General features: G+C 26.9%; 1 protein-coding gene across 4 annotated transcripts in view; it reads right to left on the reverse strand.

The window, feature by feature from the left end:
• Tsp66E (Tetraspanin 66E) overlaps positions 1 to 24,078 on the reverse strand; it is a 178,015-nt gene that overhangs the window by 60,992 nt on the left and 92,945 nt on the right. For all 4 annotated transcript variants that reach the window (XM_075303775.1, XM_075303771.1, XM_075303774.1 and 1 more), the window contains 2 exons: positions 16,568 to 16,863; positions 10,440 to 10,538 (listed from right to left, as the gene is read on the reverse strand). In XM_075303775.1, coding sequence (XP_075159890.1) covers positions 10,440 to 10,538; positions 16,568 to 16,633 — 165 coding nt within the window. In that variant the 5' untranslated portion in view covers positions 16,634 to 16,863. The remainder of the gene's footprint in view (positions 1 to 10,439; positions 10,539 to 16,567; positions 16,864 to 24,078) is intronic.

Raw genomic sequence — 24,078 nt, forward strand, 5'->3', positions numbered from 1 at the left:
TTCTATAGAAAATTTTATCAAAACTTTATTTCTACAGAAAATTTTGTCAAAATTTTATGTCTACACACAAAAAAAAGTTTACTTGGATCCAAAGATTTTGACCTTCCCTTAAGGATTTTGGTATTGATTCCGAGCCAAAGATGCGGCTTCTTTAAAATAAAGACATTTTTTACTGACCTCCCTGCCTTTCAATCTAGGATCAAATAAATAAAATTTGGACACAGATCTCATTCATCGAGTTTTTATTTTCGTTTTGCGATATATTACTAAAGGTATTCATGTACAAACAAATTCAAGTTCCAAAATCCAAATTATGTCAAGTACTTCAAAGTAAAAAACTAAAAAAAACTTTATACCAAAGATGCAAATCCTTAAACTAAGTGTTAGCCTATTTTTGAGGCGTTTTTATCTTAAATTTTTAAAATTCAATATGTCAGTTGATTTAAAGACGATTTCTTTAAATTAAAAATGTTTTTCTTTATTTTAAGGAAAATTTGCCTTACTTCAAAGATCTACAACTTCAGCAGAGAGACGAAAATTTTAAGATTCGTGTCCTGAATTTAATGAAAAAAAATTTTGAAGCAAGGATTGTAAACTTTCTATTAATTAAAATGTCATTGTTTTAATGAATTCTGTCCTTAGCATTGCGTAAATTTTGAATCTTAAAAATTAAGTTGCATAATCTTCCATATTAGGTCACTATTTTTTTCAGTGTACAGAAAGATGTGTAAAAATTTTATTTCTATAGAAAATTGTCTGTAAAATTGTAAAATTTTGACAAAATTTTCTATAGAGATAAAATTTTGTTAAAATTTTATTTCTATAGAAAATTTTGTCAAAATTTTTTGTCTATAGAAAAATGTGTCGAAATTTTATTTCTATAGAAAAATTTGTCAAAATTTTATTTCTATAAAAAATTTTGCCAAAATTTTTTGTCTATAGAAAAATGTGTCCAAATTTTATTTCTATAGAAAAATTCAGAAAATGTCAAAATTTTATCTCTATAGAAAATTTTATTTCTATAGAACATTTTGTCAAAATTTTGTTTTTGTAGAAAAATGTGTCAAAATTTTATTTCTATAGAAAAATTTAGAAAATTTTTTTAATATCCTATTTCTATAGAAAATTTTGTCAAAATTTTATTTCTATAGAAAATTTTGTCAAAATTTTATTTCTATAGAAAATTTTGTAAAAATTTTATGTCTATAGAAAAATGTGTCAAAATTTTATTTCTATAGAACATTTTATTTCTATAGAAAACTTTCTCAAAATTTTATTTCCATAGAAAATTTTGTCAAAATTTCATTTCCATAGAAAAATTTTGTCAAAATTTTATCTCTATAGAAAATTTTTTGAAAATTTCATCTCTATAGAAAATTTTGTCAATATTTTATTTCTATAGAAAATTTTGTCAACATTTTATTTCTATAGAAAATTTTGTAAAAATTTTATGTCTTTAGAAAAATGTGTCAAAATTTTATTTCTATAGAACATTTTATTTCTATAGAAAACTTTCTCAAAATTTTATTTCCATAGAAAATTTTGTCAAAATTTCATTTCCATCGAAAAATTTTGTCAAAATTTTATCTCTATAGAAAATTTTTTGAAAATTTCATCTCTATAGAAAATTTTTTCAAAATTTTATTTCTATAGAAAATTTTCTCAAAATTGCATTTCCATAGAAAAATGTTCTCAAAATTTTATTTTCATAGCACATTTTGTCAACATTTTATTTCTATAGAAAACTTTGTCAAAATTTTATTTCCATAGAAAATTTTGTCAAAATTTCATTTCCATAGAAAAACTTTTTCAAAATTTTATCTCTATAGAAAATTTTGTCAAAATTTTATCTCTATAGAAAATTTTGTCAACATTTTAATTCTATAGAAAATTTTGTCAAAATTGCATTTCCATAGAAAAATTTTGTCAAAATTTTATTTCTATAGAATATTTCCTCAAAATTGCATTTTCATAAAAAAATGTTCTCAAAATTTTATTTTCATAGGACATTTTGTCAACATTTTATTTCTATAGAAAACTTTATCAAAATTTTATTTCCATAGAAAATTTTGTCAAAATTTCATTTCCATAGAAATTTTTTTTAAAATTTTATTTCTATAGAAAATTTTGTCAAAATTTTATTTCTATAGAATTTTTTTTTAATTTTATTTCTATAGAAAATTTTGTCAAAACTTTATTTCTATAGAATTTTTTTTTTTAATTTTATTTCTATGGAAAATTTTGTCAAAATTTTATTTCTATAGAAAATTTCCTCAAAATTTTATCTCTATAGAAAATTTTGTCAAAATTTTATTTTTTAGAAAATTTTTTCAAAATTTTATTTCTATAGAAAATTGTTTTAAAATTTTATTTCTATAGAAAATTTTGTCAAAATTTTATTTCTATAGAAAATTTTGTGAAAATTTTATTAGAAAATTTAGTCAAAATTTTATTTCTGTAGAAAATTTTGTGAAAATTTTATTTCTATAAAAAATTTTGTCAAAATTTTATCTCTATAGAAAATTTTGTCAAAATTTTATTTCTATAGAAAATTTTGTCAAAATTTTATCTCTCTGGAAATTTTGTCAAAATTTTATCCGTAGGTTAGGATAGGTTATGTGGCAGCCCGATGTATCAGGCTCACTTAGACTATTCAGTCCATTGTGATACCACATTGGTGAACTTCTCTCTTATCACTGAGTGCTGCCCGATTCCATGTTAAGCTCAATGATAAGGGACCTCCTTTTTATAGCCGAGTCCGAACGGCGTTCCACGTTGCAGTGAAACCACTTAGAGAAGCTTTGAAACCCACAGAAATGTCACCAGCATTACTGAGGTGGGATAATCCACCGCTGAAAAACTTTTTGGTGTTCGGTCGTAGCAGGAATCGATCCCACGACCTTGTGTATGCAAGGCGGGCATGCTAACCATTGCACCACGGTGGCTCCAAAATTTTATCCGTATAGAAAATTTTGTCAAAATGTTATTTCTATAGAAAATTTTGTGCAAATTTTATTTCTATAGAAAATTTTTTCAAAATTATATTTCTATAGAAAATTTTGTCAAAATTTTATTTCTATAGAAATTTTTTTTTAAATTTTATTTCTATAGAAAATTTTGTCAAAATTTTATTTCTATAGAAAATTTCCTCAAAATTTTATTTCCATAGAAAAATTTTGTCAAAATTTTATCTCTATAGAAAATTTTGTCAAAATTTTATCTCTATAGAAAATTTTGTAAAAAATTTTATCTCTATAGAAAATTTTGTCAAAATTTTATCCGTATAGAAAATTTTGCCAAAATGTTATTTCTATAGAAAATTTTGTCAACATTTTATTTCTATAGAAAATGTTGTCAAAACTTCATTTCCTTTATTAGGTTGGGTTCGGCCGAATGGTATGCCATTATTTTAGGCTCACTTAGACTATTCAGTGATACCACAAGTGGTGAGTATGGAGATACACATTAAAATTTATGTATCTCAGAAGTTAGAATATCACTTGTATTCTTCTGTTCCTGAAAAGGAACTAAATTTTCTACATTTTGAATTATCATTGATTATTTATATTTCTGGTACTCTATATTTAAAATACAAATGTTTTATTGAAATAGCCGCAGGAATTTTACTTTCATATTTGACACAATTTTATTTATGGGAATTTCATGTTTTTTTTTTTATTTTATGTTCATCCACAGGAGGATTTATAAATGTGGGAGTGTGAATGTGCGAATGGGTCAATGGGAATTTCCTTTTCCCAGTTCTTGGCTCAATTGACTTTGTGGAAGTGCAATAAACAATCATTGACACTATGTTCTATTAACATAGTAAATTGTTGCTATAAGGTTATTGTCCACATTGCATGATGCAACTAAGTACATACATGAGAAACAAATATTTTATTACCAGGAAAGATTGTTATCATCATGAAAACAACTCTTAGGATTATAACATGGACATCGAAATATACGTGCATATAATGTCTAGATATTATTTTCGGAGAACAATTTCAGATATTGAGACTATCACCTGAATACATTCATATAAGAAAAAGGTCAACAAAAGCCAAAAAAAAAAAAAACTTACAAAAAGCCTTCATCTTCATAAGTACTAAAGTACTGACTGATATAAGAATTTTGTTGCCATAGAGAGAATTCAAAGGCCAAATCTACAAATGCCGTACCCAGACAAAGGAGATACAGACGAATGCATTAAATGACCTTATCCCAAAGTAATGCTAAAACAGTACGACGATGGTGGTTGCAATGTGGAAGCTCCAGATGAATACGATTATCCGATGGGTCTGACGCTTGGACCAGTGTATGGCGCCTGAATGTTGCGTATTATGTATGGTTTTCCTCGAGATCTTACCTAGATCGAGACGGGATAGAGAAACAAATTGGGCTTGGATTCTATTGGGTTGCCGATTCTGTGGTATTACGAACTGAACTTCGCTAAAAGTTTGGCGATTACTTTTTCGCAGATACATATACACCAAGGATCTTTCAATATCGGCCCCATGAAATCAGCCCAAATGAAATGAAATGACCAAAATGAAGTAGGATCCCAAAAAAAAAAAAAAAAAAAAAAATTTACACTCTTTTGTCGTCCCACAAAGCGTTATAATGTATCAGATTTGTTTCTTGGGAGGCCGAGGTTTAAGATTTTCAAAATAGACTCACACGACTTCACATAGATTGAAGTGGAGGTGTGAAGCTTTCTACCATGGACATTGAGCTAACGCTATTTCAAAGTGATATAAGTGGCCGGGATTTCAGACTTCTTTCTAAAGTGAGCAAATACGATTCCAAAGAGATATAAATGGGCACGGATTTCAGACCTTTTCCTATGGACATAGTCTAATGTGAGCTAACGCGATTCCAAAGAGATGTCTATGGAATCGATCTTCGTCGTGAATTTGAGCCTTCCTCGTATGAACGGAGTCCAAAATGGTCTATAGCGATTCCAAAGACAGCCTATTTATACCCTTCACCACTACTGTGGTACAGGGTATAATAAGTTTGTGCATTTGTATGTAACGCCAAGAAGGAAAAGTCTGAGACCCATCGTTTAGTATACCGATCGTCTTAGAATTAAATTCTGAGTCGATTTAGCGATGTCCGTCTGTCTGTCTGTCTGTCTGTTGATGTATTTTTGTGTGCAAAGTACAGCTCGCAGTTTTAGTCCGATTGTCCTACTGATTTTGGAAAAAATCGGTTCAGATTTAGATATAGCTGCCATATATATTTTTCACCGATCTGGTCATAATTGGCGTGTATATCAACCGATCTTCCTCAAATTCCGTACATCCGAATATTTTATGAGTCTCAAAAAACTTGCAAAATATCAGCCAAGTCGGTTCAGATTTAGATATAGGTCCCATATATAGCTTTCGCCCGATTTACACTCATTTGCGCACAGAGGCCAAGTTTTTGCTCCGATTTAGTTGAAATTTTGCACAGGGAGTAGAATTAGCATTGTAGTTATGCGTGCCAAATTTGGTTGAAATCGGATCAGAGTTAGATATAGCTCCCATATATATGTTTTTCTGATTTCGACAAAAATGGTCAAATGGTTGCACAGGGAGTAGAATTAGCATTATAGCTATGCATGTCAAATTTTGTTGAAATCGGTTCAGATTTAGATATAGCTCCCATATATATCGTTCACCCGATTTACACTCATATGACCACAGTGGCCAATTTTTTGCTCCGATTTAATTGAAATTGTGCACAGGGAGTAGAATTAGCATTGTAGCTATTCGTGCCAAATTTGGTTGAAATCGGTTCAGATTTATATATAGCTCCCATATATAGCTTTCGCCCGATTTACTCTCATATGACCACAGAGGCCAATTTTTTGCTCCGATTTAGTTGAAATTTTGCACAGGGAGTAGAATTAGCATTGTAGTTATGCGTGCCAAATTTGGTTAAAATCGGATCAGAGTTAGATATAGCTCCCATATATATGTTTTTCTGATTTCGACAAAAATGGTCAAAATACCAACATTTTCCTTGTAAAATCGCCACTGCTTAGTCGAAAAGTTGTAAAAATGACTCTAATTTTCCTAAATTTCTAATACATATATATCGAGCGATAAATCATAAATAACCTTTTGCGCATTTTCCTTAAAATTGCTTCAGATTTAAATGTTTCCCATATTTTTTTTACTAACATTGTGTTCCACCGTAGTGCATTAGCCGACTTAATTTTTGAGTCTATAGATTTTGTAGAAGTCTATCAAATTCTGTCCAGATCGAGTGATATTTAAATGTATGTTTCGGGACAAACCTTTATATATAGCCCCCAACACATTTGACGGATGTGATATGGAATCGAAAATTTATATCTACAAAGTGGTGCAGGGTATAATATAGTCGGCCCCGCCCGACTTTAGACTTTCCTTACTTGTTTTGATTTAGGTTTTGATGCTTATATTCCTGGGACCTATTATCATACTGCCGGACAGACTTATGTCATTGAAGGTAATGTCTAATTGAGGTTCACCACTTGTGGTATCACAATGGAGCCGAGACAAGATGGTTCTCAGTATAGTATGGGTTCATCTAAAGCGTCAATGCCTGCCGCCTCAATAATGCCTCAGTGGATTTTTCGAGACATCATCAGCACAGCCGCAATTCACAGACGCTGTTGGAATTCCCAGGGTGAAACCTAAATATTGAAACGAAGACATGCGTAAGGATTTTTTAGCAGACAACTTATCGAGCATCCCTATAATGATAGAAGTTCAAATGAGTGATTCGTAATATTCTCCGAGTCAACGGTGTGCTTCACTTTATCTCTGACAAAATCTCAATGAGTTGCGTACACGGTTGCCACAGTTGGTAGAATTGGTAGAATTCTTCATGTTTTGGTAGATAGTGCAAAATATTCCTCTCCAAATAAGAGATACAAAATGTTCTATAAAAATAAAAATTTGACAAAATTTTCTACAAAAATAAAAATTTGACAAAATTTTCTACAAAAATAAAATTTTGACAAAATTTTCTATAGAATTAATTTTTGACGAAATTTTCTATAGAATTAATTTTTGACGAAATTTTCTACAGAAATAAAATTTTGACAAAATATTTCAATAGAAAAATATTTCTATAGAAAAAAAAATTGACAAAATTTTCTATAGAAATAAAATTTTGACAAAATTTTCTATAGTTATAAAATGTTGACAAAATTTTCTATAGAAAAAAAATTTGACAAAATTTTCTATAGTTATAAAATTTTGAAAAAATTTTCTATAGTTATAAAGTTTTGATAAAATTTTCTATAGTTATAAAATTTTGACAAAAATTTCTATAGAAATAAAATTTTGCCAAAATTTTCTATAGAAATAAAATTTTGACCAAATTTTCTATAGAAAAAAAAATTTCACAAAATTTTCTATAGAAATAAAATTTTGACAAAATTTTCTATAGAATTAATTTTTGACGAAATTTTCTATGGAAATAAAATTTTTACAAATTTTTCAATAGGAAAATAGGAATAAAAATTTAACAAAGTTTTCTATAAAACTAACATTTTGATAAAATATTCTATAAAACTAAAATTTTAACACAATTTTCTTCAAACATAAAATTTTTACAACATATTTCTATAAAAATAAAATTTTGACAATACTTTCTATAAAAATGAAACTTTGGAAATATTTTCTATAAAAATAAAATTTTGACAAAATTTTCTATAAAAATAAAATTTTGACAATATTTTCTATAAAAATAAAACTTTGGAAATATTTTCTATAAAAATAAAATTTTGACAAAATTTTCTATAAAAATAAAATTTTGACAATATTTTCTATAAAAATAAAACTTTGGCAATATTTTCTATAAAAATAAAATTTTGACTAAATTTTCTATAGAAATAAAATTTTGACAAAATTTTCAATAAAAATAAAATTTTGACAAAATTTTCTATAAACATAAAATTTTGGCAAAATTTTCTATAAAAATAAAATTTTGACAAAATTTTCTATAAAAATAAAATTTTGACAAAATTTTCTATAAAAATAAAATGTTGACAAAATTTTCTATAAAAATAAAATTTTGACAAAATTTTCTATAAAAATAAAATTATGACAAAATTTTCTATGAAAATAAAATTTTGACAAAATTTTTTTATAAAAATAAAATGTTGGCAAAATTTTCTATAGAATTAATTTTTGACGAAATTTTCTATAGAAATAAAATTATGACAAAATATTTCAATAGGAATAAAAATTTAACAAAATTTTCTATAAAACTAAAATTTTGATAAAATATTCTACAAAACTAAAATTTTGACAACATTTTCTTCAAACATAAAATTTTGACAACATATTTCTATAAAAATAAAATTTTGACAATATTTTCTATAAAAATAAAACTTTGGCAATATTTTCTATAAAAATAAAATTTTGACAAAATTTTCTATAGAAATTAAATTTTGACAAAATTTTCTATAGAAATTAAATTTTGACAAAATTTTCTATAAATATAAAATTTTGACAAAATTTTCTATAAAAATAAAATTTTGACAAAATTTTCTTTAAAAAAGAATTTTGACAAAATATTTCTATAGGAATAAAAATTTAACAAAAATTTCTTCAAACATAAAATTTTGACAAAATTTTCTATAAAAATAAAATTACGACAAAATTTTCTATGTAAATAAAATTTTGACAAATTTTTTTTATAAAAATAAAATTTTGACAAAATTTTCTACAAAAATAAAATGTTGACAAAATTTTCTATAGAATTAATTTTTTGACGAAATATATACAAATAAAATTATGAAAAAATATTTCAATAGGAATAAAAATTTAACAAAATTTTCTATAAAACTAAAATTTTGATCAAATATTCTATAAAACTAAAATTGTGACAACATTTTCTTCAAACATAAAATGTTGACAACATATTTCTATAAAAATAAAATTTTGACAATATTTTCTATAAAAATAAAACTTTGGCAATATTTTCTATAAAAATTTTCTATAAAAATAAAATTTTCTATAGAAATACTTTCACACATAAGACAATACTTTCTATAAAAATAAAACTTTGGAAATATTTTCTATAAAACTTAAATTTTGACAACATTTTCTTCAAACATAAAATTTTGACAACATATTTCTATAAAAATAAAATTTTGACAATATTTTCTATAAAAATAAAACTTTGGCAATATTTTCTATAAAAATAAAATTTTTACAAAATTTTCTATAAAAATAAAATTTTCTATAGAAATTAAATGTTGACAAAATTTTCTATAAAAATAAAATTTAGACAAAATTTTCTATAGAAACAATATATTGACAAAATAAGATTTTTTTGTTTGCTAGCTTTGGTAAAATCAGATTCAAATTTTGGTAGATTATTTTAGGCTCGAATGGCAACAGTGGTTGAGTACCTTATCAGTCTCTTTAATATGTCCTTGCATGTACTTCATGTATCTTACGTCTTAAAATGGATATGCTAAAGACAGTTAACGACTTTAAAAAAATTAAGAGGCATTCCATTCATTTCTTTTGTCGCAAAAATATTGTGTTCTCCACAAGCATAAAATAGTTGTTGAAATCAAATACATAATACCGAGAAAATAACATGGTTGTGGCAATCATGTTACATGTTCACCCGTCCAAAAATAACATTTTGCTCTAGGAGGTGATCATACTCATTCCCTAGGTGTAATGTCACTACCTTTACATAGGAGTATTACTTTCTTACTTCATTACTCTCCGAGAGCTCTATTAAATTCAGCAAGAATGATTTCTGAGTTGCACAACTCCCCACTATCTGTTAAGGTATAAATGCTCCCTATTCCTCCTTGTGATTGTAGGCAATACCATCCATATATAGAATGGCGCCAAGATAGCTATTAAATAAAAGATAATCCTCCAAAGAGGCAAGGTGTGAGTTTCTTTCACTTGACACATAAAAAATAGACGAAACATTAAAATCCCCCATTGATTATGCCAGGGGTCAAACCACACATGCAGGTGGTGTAAAATCCTAGATGTCACACATGTCTGCGCGATATGCTCCATTTTGTTTTTTTGTTTTCTTTTCTTTAAACTCATAAAGAATAACTGATATTTTGAAAGAAATCTTATCATGATGACCACAATATTATCCTGGCGGACATCAAGGGTGTTTGATGGTCTCACGCAATCATAGGTGTTTCGATTAATAACCAAAGACACATGACACGCACTCAATCGCTTAATTATTGAGGTGTACGAGGAGGATAACCAGCCTTCCCCGACCTATCTTTTTCGATGAAACCAAAAGAGAAAACCAACAACTCCCCGTAATAAAGGGGTCAAATTATAGGGAATTATATATAAAAATAAACAAACGCTTTAAAAGGATATCGCGTCTAAGCGTGTGTATGTGGCGTATCCTTAGGCGTATATGTATATGGTAGACTATGCTGTAATACTTACATCGATGTGTTCACTTTCGACCATTTTCAAAAGAGCGATTAAAGACGCCTTGTCTATGGCCAGCCATATGCCAGTGCCCAAAACTATCGTGCCCAGTATCTGTGAAGAGAATGGAAAATTAAATAAATTAGAAAACAACATGAAATTAAGAAATAATCAATAACATATTCATATAACAACAAAAAACGAGGGGAAACAAAGAAAAATAGTTCACTTTTATGACGTTCATTTATTAAATTTCCCTCTGACATTAATTTTTATTATGTATCCTATATGGGAAGGGGAGAAATGACTTAATATTTCTGAAAGGGATTTGCTTAGAGAGTTTTAGAAGATGAGCACTCATTGATAAGACAGAAGTTCACAACTTGTGGTATTACAATGGTCTGAATAGTCAAAGTGTTTCTAAAAAACGGACTGCCTCTATACCTACGTAACCAAATTTTGTGAGAAATAAAATTTTGACAACACCTTCTATAGAAATAAAATTTTTGACATAATTTTCTTTAGAAATAAAATCTTGACAAAATTTTCTATAGAAATAAAATTTTGACAAAATTTTCTACAAAAATAAAATTTTGACAACACTTTCAAAAGAAATAAAATTTTTGACATAATTTTTTTTAGAAATAAAATTTTGACAAAATTTTCTATAGAAATAAAATTTTGACAAAATTTTCTACAGAAATAAAATTTGGACAAAACTTTCTATGTAAATAAAATTTTTGACATAATTTTCTTTAGAAATAAAATTTTGACAAAATTTTCTATAGAAATAAAATTTTGATAAAATTTTCTATAGAAATAAAATGTTTCTAAAGAAATAATTTTTTTAAATAGGATAAAAATAAAAAAGAAAGATAGAATAAAATCAAAATTTCTGAAATAAAATTTTGAAAAAATATTCCATAGAAACAACATAACATAATAACACTTTATTGAATAGAAAAGATATACATTTCAAATACATTTCAATTGTCTACACGCAACGAAAAAAAAAAAAAAACGTTTGGAAAACGAGTACCGAAAACGTTTTTCTTTCGTTAGAGTTTTTTGAATTACTTCGAAAATTTTAAACTTTTATCACCAAAAAAATTCGTTTGTTACAAAATTTTTATTTTTTTTCAATAAAAAAAAGCTATTTTTGAAACAACAACACAGTCCATTTCGTTTATATCAAACACTGTTCTTTTCTGACTTTAGGTATTTAATAAGACACATTTTACAGTTCAAAATTTAATATACTACGATGTAATGTTGAACATTTTTTCGGAATCTTCCAAACATATCTGGAATATATGTAAAAAAAAAAAAAAAAAAAACAAAAAAAACTTTGGTCGAAGCAGGGATCGAACCCACGACTCTTGGCATGCAAGTCGGACGTAGCAACCACTGCTCCACGGTGCCAAACTAAATGTTTGTTTCTGTTAAATAAACTTTATTTATTCGGTTCGTGGGCGCCACAAGCTATGCTATATAAATATAACTTATATGGATATTTATCTAATGATGACCATAACAGGTACATAGCTCAGTGGTTAGTGCGTTGGCTTACAAAGTGCATGGTCCGCGGTTCGATTCTCCATCCAGGCGAAAGGTAAAAAAAATTATAACAAAATATAAAAAAATATATAAAATCGTATAATTTCTTCTACATTGTTTGTATAACAGAAAAAGGTGCAAAAAACTAAAAAACTTCATGGAAGTAAGAAAGATGTGAGGGAAAATGCAATTAGCCAGAAATTTTTTTTTGAGTTAGTCTTTATGAAATTGTTTTTACATCCTGGAAAAGAATAAACGTTTATCACAAAAAGGATATACTTTTATTCCAAATACACTTCCTTTCAACGAAAAGCAAATGAGAAACGAACTTTGTATGTCTAAAATTTCGTTTGGGAGAAAAGAATTATTTTTTTGCGTGTACAGAAATAAAATTTTGACAAAATTGTCTACAGAAATAAAATTTTGACAAAATTTTCTATGTAAATAAAATTTCGACAAAATCTTCTATATAAATAAAATTTTGACAAAATCTGCTATAGAAATAAAATTTTGACAAAATTTTCTATATAGACATAAAATTTTGACAAAATCTTCTGTAGAAATAAAATTTTCTATAGAAATAAAATTTTGACAAAATTTTCTATATAAATAAAATGTTGATAAAATTTTCTGTAGAAATAAAATTTTGACAAAATTGTATAGAAATAAAATTTTGACCAAATTGCCTACAGAAATAAAATTTTGACAAAATTTTCTATGTAAATAAAATTTCGACAAAATCTTCTATATAAATAAAATTTTGACAAAATCTGCTATAGAAATAAAATTTTGACAAAATTTTCTATATAAATAAAATGTTGACAAAATTTTTTGTATAAATAAAATTTTGACAAAATTTTCTATAGAAATAAAATTTGGACAAAATTTTCTATAGAAATAAAATTTGGACAAAACTTTCTATGTAAATAAAATTTTGACAAAATCTTCTATATAAATAACATTTTGACAAAATTTTCTATAGAAATAAAATTTTGATAAAAGTTTCTATAGAAATCAAAATGTTTCTAAAGAAATAATTTTTTTTAAATAGGATAAAAATAAAAAAGTAAGATCGAATAAAATCAAAATTTTTGAAATAAAATTTTGAAAAAATATTCCATAGAAACAACATAACATAATAACACTTTATTGAATAGAAAAGAAATACAAGAAAAGAAATAAAATTTTGACAAAATCTTCTGTAGAAATAAAATTTTGACAAAATTTTCTATAGAAATAAAATGTTGATAAAATTTTCTGTAGAAATAAAATTTTGACAAAATTGTATAGAAATAAAATTTTGACCAAATTGCCTACAGAAATAAAATTTTGACAAAATTTTCTATGTAAATAAAATTTCGACAAAATCTTCTATATAAATAAAATTTTGACAAAATCTGCTATAGAAATAAAATTTTGACAAAATTTTCTATATAGACATAAAATTTTGACAAAATTTTCTATATAGACATAAAATTTTGACAAAATCTTCTGTAGAAATAAAATTTTCTATAGAAATAAAATTATGACAAAATTTTCTATATAAATAAAATGTTGATAAAATTTTCTGTAGAAATAACATTTTGACAAAATTGTATAGAAATAAAATTTTGACCAAAGTGCCTACAGAAATAAAATTATGACAAAATTGTCTACAGAAATAAAATTTTGATAAAAATTTTCTATGTAAATAAAATTTCGACAAAATCTTCTATATAAATAAAGTTTTGACAAAATCTGCTATAGAAATAAAATTTTGACAAAATTTTCTATATAGACATACAATTTTGACAAAATCTTCTGTAGAAATAAAATTTTCTATAGAAATAAAATTTTGAAAAAATTTTCTGTATAAATAAAATGTTGACAAAATTTTCTGTATAAATAAAATTTTGACAAAATTGTCTACAGAAATAAAATTTTGACAAAATTTTCTATGTAAATAAAATTTCGACAAAATCTTCTATAGAAATATAATTTTGACAAAATTTTCTATACAGACATAAAATTTTGACAAAATCTTCTGTAGAAATAAAATTTTCTGTAGAAATAAAATTTTGACAAAATTTTCTATATAAATAAAAGTGACAAAATTTTTTGTAGAAATAAAATTTTGACAAAATTGTATAGAAATACAATTTTGACCAAATTGCCTACAGAAATAAAATTTTGACAAAATTTTCTATAGAAATAACATTTTGACAAAATTTTCATTAGAAATAATATGTTGACAAAATTTTCTACAGAAATAAAATTTTGACAAAATCTTCTATATGAATAAAATATTGTCAAAATTGTATAGAAATAAAGTTTTGGCCAAATTGTATAGAAATAAAGTTTTGGTCAAAATTGCCTACAGAAATAAAATTTTGAAAAAATTTTCAATAGAAATAAAATTTTGACAAAATTTTCTACAGAAATAAAATTTCGACAAAATCTTCTATATAAATTAAATTTTGACAAAATTTTCTATAAAAATAAAATTTTGACAAAATTGCTTACAGAAATAAAATTTTGACAAAATTTTCTATAGAAATAACATTTTAGCCAAATTGCCTACAGAAATAAAATTTTCACAAAATTTTGTATATAATTATAATTTTGACAAAACTTTCTATGTAAATAAAATTTTGACAAAATTTTCTATAGAAATAAAATTTTTACAAAATTTTCTATAGAAATAAAATTTTTATAAAATTTTCTATAGAAATAAAATGTTTCTAAAGAAATACAATTTTTTTAAATAGAATAAAAATAACAAAAAAGATCGAATAAAATCAAAATTTCTGAAATAAAATTTTCATAAAATTTTCCATAGAGATAACATAACATAATAAAACTTTATTCAATAGAAAAGATATACATTTCAAATACATTTCAATTGTCTATAGACATAAAATTTTGACAAAATCTTCTGTATAAATAAAATTTTCTATAGAAAAAAATTTTGACAAAATTATATAGAAAATTTTGACCAAATTGTCTACAGAAATAAAATTTTGACAAAATTTTCTATGTAAATAAAATTTCGACAAAATCTTCTATATAAATAAAATTTTGACAACATTTTCTATAAAAATAAAATTTTGACAAAAATTTTCTATAGAAATAACATTTTGACAAAATTTTCTATAGAAATAAAATGTTGACAAAATTTTCTATAGAAATAACTATGCAAATAAAATGTTGACAAAATCTTTTATATAAATAAAATTTTGACAAAATCTTCTATGGAAATAAAATTTTGACAAAATTTTCTATATAAATAAAATTTTGACAAAATTTTCTATAGAAATAAAATTTTGACAAAATCTTCTATATAAATAAAATGTTGACAAAATTTTCTATAGAAATAAATTTTTTACAAAATTTGCTATAGAAATAAAATTTTCATAACATTTTCTATAGAAATAAAATGTTTTTAAAGAAATAATTTTTTTTTAAATAGGATAAAAATAAAAAAGAAAGATCGAATAAAATCAAAATTTCTGAAATAAAATTTTGAAAAAATATTCCATAGAAACAACATAACATAATAACACTTTATTGAATAGAAAAGAAATACATTTCAAATACATTTCAATTGTCTATAGAAATACAATTTTGACTAAATTTTCTATAGAAATAAAATTTTGACCAAATTGTCTCTAGAAATAAAATGTTGACAAACATTTTCTATAAAAATAAAATTTTGACAAAATTGTCTATAGAAATAAAATTTTGACAAACATTTTCTATAGAAATAAAATTTTGAGAAAATTTTCTAAAGAAATAATATGTTGACCAAACACCACAATCGGATCCCATTATCTAAAGAAATAATTTTTTTTTAATAGAATAAAAATAAAAAAGAAAGGTCAAAATTTTTGAAATAAAATTTTGACAACATTTTCAATAGAAATAAAATTTTGACAGAATTTTCGATAGTAAAAAATTTTGACAAAATTTTTCTATGGAAATGCAATTTTAACAAAATTGTCTATAGAAATAAAATGTTGACAAACATTTTCTATAGAAATAAAATTTTGACAACATTTTCAATAGAAATAAAATTTTGACAGAATTTTCTATAGTAAAAAATTTTGACAAAATTTTCTATAGAAATAAAATTTTTACAAAATTTTCTATAAAATTATTTTCTATTGTTTAAATTTAATTTGTGTATATAAACCAAGTTAATTCATTGTCCAACTACGCTCGCTGTTAAACTATTCCCTTTATGGATTTAAAAGTTTGTTACCCTTGACTTTGGCACCGGTACCAAGAAAGAAGTCTTTGAACTTGAAATATTAAAATTTTTGCATTGTTTTCAAATTTGACATCTAACCACAATTCATGAGGTGATCATGGATTTTATGAGATGATCATGGGTTTTTCATTTTTTTGACGAAAACCAGGAAAATACAATGTTAGATTGTCATTGAGCCAATATGGAAAGTCGTTGCATTTATTTTTCAAATATCAATAACTTTGTTGGGTTTGGTTTAAACATTCAATTGTCAGAGAGGGATAGTGAGTGAATGCCATTGGGACTTGAGTTTGAGTTAGGGTAGGGTAGGTCGTTTACTTTTTTTTTGATTACTTACGAAAAACAAGAAATTAAATATGCACAACACATATTTGCCAAACCAAACACCACAATCGGATCCCATTTTGCTATTGTAGAGTCGTGTGTGGACCTGGTTCACTATCACCTGGTGTTTGGTATAATCTCTGGTCTGGTGGTAAACACTGCTGTTCACTGCCACTAAATATTGAGCTGGGTTTGAGTGTCAATGCGCTCGTCGTTTGGTCGTAGTTGATTGAGTCTAGGATGGTTGGTTTGATGGGCCACCTCAATTGAAGTGATTGCGTCTGCTACAACGAGCTTCGTTAGTGATATCTGGAAATAAAGTTAAGCAAAGACATATTTTGTATGCATAAATAAAATTTTATTCAATTTAAAAACAAAAAAAAAAAACATTGAAATTTTATTTAAGTAATCAATATGTTGGAAATGAAGCGTTGCAATGGTAGCACGTTTCCGATGCTGCCTTCAAATTGATGGGCTTTTTTTTAATATTTTTGTATTGAAAATAGAAATCGGTATTACTCTATGGAATTTTAATGATTTTTTCCGTTTTATTTTTGGTCAAGTCTATTGCATTGCTTGTACTTAACTGACCATTAATGGTAATGCATAAATATTCAATTTTTTTTACAAGTCCACTTATCTTCAGGAATTTTAATGATTTCATTTTCAATGACATAAGAAGGAATATACAAAGTGGTTGCAAAATTCGTATAAGTCATTAATCTTGAAGATTTACTAAATTCGTATTTCCAACACAAAAATTAAGAATTTCTTAAAATTTTTAAATTTTACCACAAACGTTGTGGCCATCTAGAGTTTCGTATGGTGCTAAATACATTTTTGCAATTTTTAAGTGCAATTTTTTCGTTCAAACAACAAATTTTTCTTTAACAAGTAAAAAAAATAATTACACTGAAAAATATTGTCGTGAGGCCAAATATTTCGTGCCCTTAAAATATGAACGCGTTTTTGTACCCTCCACCATAGGATGGGTGGGTATATAAACTTTGTCATTCCGTTTGTAACACATACACGGATGAAAAAGACTGTTTTTCATATGTTTGGCTATAAACATTATATGTTTGGAACACAAATTTTTAAACACAATATTTTTGAGTGCAAGCATATAATATTCATAAACTAGCATAACATGTTTGGGACATATATGTTAATATGTTAGAACATATTATGTTTGGGACATAAAATGTTTGTAAATATAATATGCGTGGATGCAAACATATATTAATTTAGAAATAGCCCATAAACATATATGTGTTTAGTAGCTTGGAGCGCTATTTAACAGGGAGCGATATTGAATTAAGTTGGTGGTTGTTGCTTGTTATTACAAAATTAACATTTTATTTTCCCTTGGGCAATTGATCAGCTACTTCTTTGATCCTTACAAACTGTGTGGTCCGCTGTTCGAATCCCCGTCCGGCAAAAGGTACAATTAAAATAAAAAAAATCATAAAATTGAATAATTTCTTCTACAATGTTTGTATTACAGAAAAAGGTGCTAAGAACTAAAAAATCTCGTGGAAGTGAGAAAGATGTGAGGGAATATACAATTAGGCAGAAACAAAATTTTGAGCATTCAGGTCGAAAACCTATGTTGTTAGCACCTATATTACCTGTTTATTTTCATAATTCATTATGATTGTAAATATATAAATAAATAAATAAAATTTTGAGCACAATATTGTTTGGGAGAATTTGTTTTAAGCATATAATATTTTTGGGTGCAAAATGCTTCCAAACATATTATATGTTCACATAATAACATATTGTTTTTTGGAAAACAACATTATTGAATTTGGATGCAAAAATACAAAATGTTTGGAACTTAGACTACCCAAACATATATTGTTTAGACCAATATGCTTTCTAACATATTATATATTGGAAGAGATCAAACATATAAATATTTGGGCAATACCCAAAAATGTATATGCTTGAAGCAAAATATGTTTGGGAGTATATGTTACAGAAGCGATTTTTTGTGAGCGTGTAGAAATATCACTCAAAGACCCCATATAGAACCCAGCAAAAAAAGCGTCGCCAAAAAAGTAGTGAAAATGTTCGTTTTGGATCCAGAAGTGGTGCCAAATTGACGCAGAAGCGATGATTTTAACATGGACTTGTCATAGGACGGATATGGTGGACATTCAACACCCGTTGCACTGAATTTGCATCACTTTTTAAGATGTGATGCGAATCTAGTGATTTGGATGTGAATAAAAAAATGTTGTGATATTTTGACGAATAAATTATTTAAAAAATTTTTATGATTATTAATGCATTATAACACTTGTCTGAAACGTTTGACATCAAATATTTTCGGTAAAATTTATTAATTTTTAATCTGTTCTTAGCCCCTTTTGAAACAATAAAATTTTAAATTTCCCATTAAAAATATGAACAAAGCAAGTTATAAAAAATTGACTCAAATGAACTTCCTGTGCAGTTAAAATAAATAACATCTTTGGGAGGACATTTTTGGAAGTGCTTTTAAAGTTGTGCCTTAAGAAGAACTTCTAAATTTTTTTGCTGGGTATATATATTCTGGGTCCTGGGGAAATTCTGAGTCGATCTAAGCATGTCCATCCGTTCGTCCGTGCGTCTGTTGAAATCACGCTAACTTCCGAACGACAAAAGCTATCGACTTGAAACTTGGCACAAGTAGTTGTTATTGATGTAGGTCGGATGCTGGCAAATGGGCCATATTGGACCACTTTTACGTATAGCCCCCATATAAACCGACTACCAGATTTGGTTTGCAGAGCCTCTTAGAGAAGCAAATTTCATCCGATCCGTTTCAAATTTGATACGTGGTGTAACTATATGGTCTCTAACAATCATGCAAAAATTGGTTCATATCGGTCCATAATTATATATAGCCCCCATATAAACCGATCCCCAGATTTGACGTCCGAAGCCTCTTGGAGGAGCAAATTTCATCGGATCCGGATGTGGAGTATACAAACTAACATAAAGTTAAATTGGCTTTAGTGAAATATAGGGTTCACTTTTTTTTTGAGTGTACAGACTAACTCAAAAAATTATTTTTTGGCTAATAGCATCTTCTCTCCCATCTTTGTGATTTTGACTAGGTATACAGTAAAACAGTTATAATTATAAAGCATAGTTTTGGGCGCCTACAATTCGATGTAGAGAAAAAACAAGTATATATGGCCGTAAGTTCGGCCAGGCCGAATCTTATGTACCCTCCACCATGGATCGCGTAGAAACTTCTACGAAAGACTGTCATCCGCAATCGAATTACTTGGATTGCGGTAACACTTGCCAATGGCAAGGTATCTTAAAACTTCCTAACACCGTCTTCTAAATTACAAGATAGTCCATACGTAGTATATATTAAACTAAAAAAGCCCGATTAAATACGTATATAATTAAGTTTAAAGTTTCTATAGAAATAAAATTTTGACAACATTTTCTATAGAAGTAAAATTTGGAAAAAAATTTTCTATAGAAATAAAATTTGGAAAAATTTTCTATAGGAATAATTTTGAAAAATTTTCTATAGAAATAAAATTTGAAAAATTTTCTATAGAAATAAAATTTTGACAAAATTTTTCTATAGAAATAAAATTTTTACAAAATTTTCTATACAAATAAAATTTTTACAAAATTTTCTATAGAAATAAAATTTTTACAAAATTTTCTATAGAAATAACATTTTGACAATGTTTTCCATAAAAATAAAATTTTGGTAGATTATTTTTGGCTCGAGTGGCAACCATGAATATGAACCGATATGGACCAATTTTTGTGTGATTGGGGATCGGCTATATATAACTATAGACCGATATGGACCAATTTTGGCATGGATATAGCGGCCTTATTCTAACACCATCTTCCAAATTTCAACCGGATCGGATGAATTTTGCTCCTCCAAGAGGCTACGGAGGACAAATCTGGGAATCGATTTTATATGGGGGCTATATATAATTATGGACCGATATGGACCAATTCTTGCATGGTTGTTAGAGACCACATTCTAACACCATCTTCCAAATTTCAACCGGATCGGATGAATTTTGCTCCTCCAAGAGGTTCCGGAGGACAAATCTGGGAATCGATTTATATGGGGGCTATATATATTTTTGCATGGTCATTAGGGAACATATATCAATACCATGTACAAAATTTCAGCCGGATCCGATGAAATTTGATTCTCTTAGAGCGATCGCAAGCCAAATTTGGGGGTCCGTTTATATGGGGGCTGTATATAATTATGGACCGATGTAGACCAATTTTTGCATGGTTGTTAGAGACCATATACTAACACCATGTACTAAACTTCAGCCGGATCGCATGAAATTTGGTTGTCTTAGAGGCTCCGCAAGCCAAATCGGGGGATCGGTTTATATGGGGGCTATACGTAAAAGTGGACCGATATGGACGAATTTTTGCATGGTTGTTAGAGACCATATACTAACACCACCGTGGTGCAATGGTTAGCATGCCCGCCTTGCTTACACAAGGTCGTGTGTTCGATTCCTGCTACGACCGAACATCAAAAAGTTTTTCAGCGGTGGATTAGCCCAATGCTGGTGACATTTCTGAGGGTTTCAAAGCTTCTCTAAGTGGTTTCACTGGAATGTGGAACACCGTTCGGACTCGGCTATAAAAAGGAGGTCCCTTGTCATTGAGCTTAACATGGAATCGGGCAGCACTCAGTGATAAGAGAGAAGTTCACCACTGTGGTATCACAATGGACTGAATAGTCTAAGTGAGCCTGATACATCGGGCTGCCACATAACCTAACCTAACACCATGTACCAAATTTCAGCCGGATATATATATATATATATATATATATATATATATATATATATATATATATATATATATATATATATATATATATATATATATATATATATATTATATATATATATATATATATATATATATATATTATATATATATATATATATATATAATATATATATATATATATATATATATATATATATATATATATATATATATATATATATATATATAATATATATATATTATATATATATATATATATATATATATATATATATATAAAAATTTTATTTCTATAGGAAATTTTTCAAAATTTTTTTTCTATAGAAAATTTTGTCAAAATTTTATTTCTATAGAATTTTTATATAGAAAATTTTGTTAAAATTTTATTTCTATAATTTGTGAAGTACCCCTTAGGTGGTGAAGAATATTTTGCAAAATCTACCAAAAAATCAAGAATCCTACCACTCTACCAAACAGTAAAAAATCTAAAATTTTTGGTAGAATTCTACTTATTATGGCAAGCGTGAATACAATGTCATTTAACCGTATGTCAATGTAAAAATTTAAATTTTCCTAAAAATGTATTTTCTGCAATTAATTATGGAATTTACAAAACTCGACCCACCTTATGGTTTATGCCAGTCATGCTTTAAGCCGTTTGTGTAAACATTTTATGCTCGTTCGCTACCAGCTCACTCGCTATTTATTGTCATCTTATGATGTTCTGATGCTTTAGGCATGACTTTGAATTCGGTATGGCAACGAATACATGACATCCCAGCGAAATATCTCAATACCAAATAATCTTGGTGTTCATTTATTTAAAAAAAAAATTGGTAAATTTAAATTATACAAAGGATTTTTTTTTTTAAATTATGCAAAGGACAAGTTTGTCCTATAAGGAAAATAATTCTCTGCAGCTAAATTGTTTGCCTGGGACGAGAAAAAAACGCAATAAGAGAAATAAAATAAGAAATAAAACATTCTTTAATGTAAAACATTTTAGATGGCTTTACACGCAGAGAAGGAATATAATCACCCCCAAATATGCTTTAAGAGCAATATGTTATTTTTGTATGGTGAACATGGAACATTTTTGTCACAAAAATATTGTTTTCTCGGCAATCATATACATGGTTGCCGGAATCAGATACTTAATTTTCAAGAACATATCATGATTGCGACAAACATGTTACATGTTCACCGTCCTAAAATAACGTTTTGCTCTTAATGCATGTTTGCGGCGATCACATTCCTTCTCTGGGTGTAGATGTTTGGGTAGGGTGAGAAAATTGTGTTTCGAACCCATTATACACCCAGAGAAGGAATATGATCACCTCAAACATGTTTTAAGAGCAAAATGTTATTTTTGGGTGGTGACCATGTAACATGGTTTTCGCAACCATGTTATTTTCTCGGAAATCATGTATCTGATTTCGCAAGCAGGTTATATTTGACGAAAAACAACATTTTATTGGCAAACATGTTACATGGTCACCATACAAAAATAACATTTTCCTCTTGAAACATGTTTGAGGTGATCATATTCCTTCTCTACGTGTACAAGGCCCTCATTGGCACTCCGTATTTAGTTTCATGTAAACAATGTCACGAGCTCTGAGTGATGATGGTGATGGTGGTTGGCTATGCCTTTTGTGATTCTTCTTGCTTGTCATAGCCTCGCGCGAACATCACTGAAATACGTTCTTTTTTTGTCTCCTCTACAAAAATGCTATTGACAAACATGAAACCGGAGACAAAAGAATGAAACTGGAGCATGTTTCGTATTCCAGTTTAGACTTACTCCCCAAAAAAAAACCATAGGTAAAACAAATCATCAGAGACTTAGGGAAGATACATAAGGGTTCGTTTTTTGTTTACCATACACTCCAAAATTATAAACTAAAAGATGTTGTATCGAAATTTTCAGACCAAAGAGATTTTATTTAGGAGAAAATGAAGCTCATCCAATACAATCTTTTCTAAATAAAAATTTTTATGAGCGTAGAATGGAAACATCCTGGTAAGTTTCATGTATGGCTATGGATTATGCGTAGTGGTTTATATTTAACCTTATGAATGAATTATGATCATCCCAAACATATTTCCCGAGCATAATGCTGCTTTTGTCACGGGTAGCATGGATGATTTTTTTTCGCAAAATAATTGTTTATCGGCAAACGTAAAAAAGTTTCTTAAATCAGATAAATAACTTCCGAAAAAATAACATGGTTGCGAAAAACATGTGCAATTATTGTCATCACCAGACATTTATAGCTATAGCCATCAAAGCACAAACAACGCACACAGCCAAGCAGTTATTTTTTAAAGCATCGTTTTGGGCGCCCATGAACCAAAACAACTTTTGGAAACGGCAATAATGTAATTTTCCATATCTTCCAAAAATGCTCGCAAGATTTCGAAAATATGGTCGTCCTTACATTATTACTATGAATGAATTATTAGTATGAAACTTCAAGACAAATGTCTTATTAAAAATTTTAGGTCAGAAAAGAACAGAGCTGGATATAAAAGAAACGGACTGTGTGTTTGGAGCAACAATAAAAAAGTTTGTAACACAATTTTTTTTCCAGAAAAAAATGATCGACTCGGAATTTCACCACGACCCAGAATATATATATATATATATATATATATATATATATATATATATATATATATATATATATATATATATATATATATATATATATATATATA

Source organism: Haematobia irritans, chromosome 4 (genome assembly GCF_050003625.1).
Source record: "Haematobia irritans isolate KBUSLIRL chromosome 4, ASM5000362v1, whole genome shotgun sequence".
Classification (NCBI taxonomy): Eukaryota; Metazoa; Arthropoda; class Insecta; order Diptera; family Muscidae; genus Haematobia; species Haematobia irritans.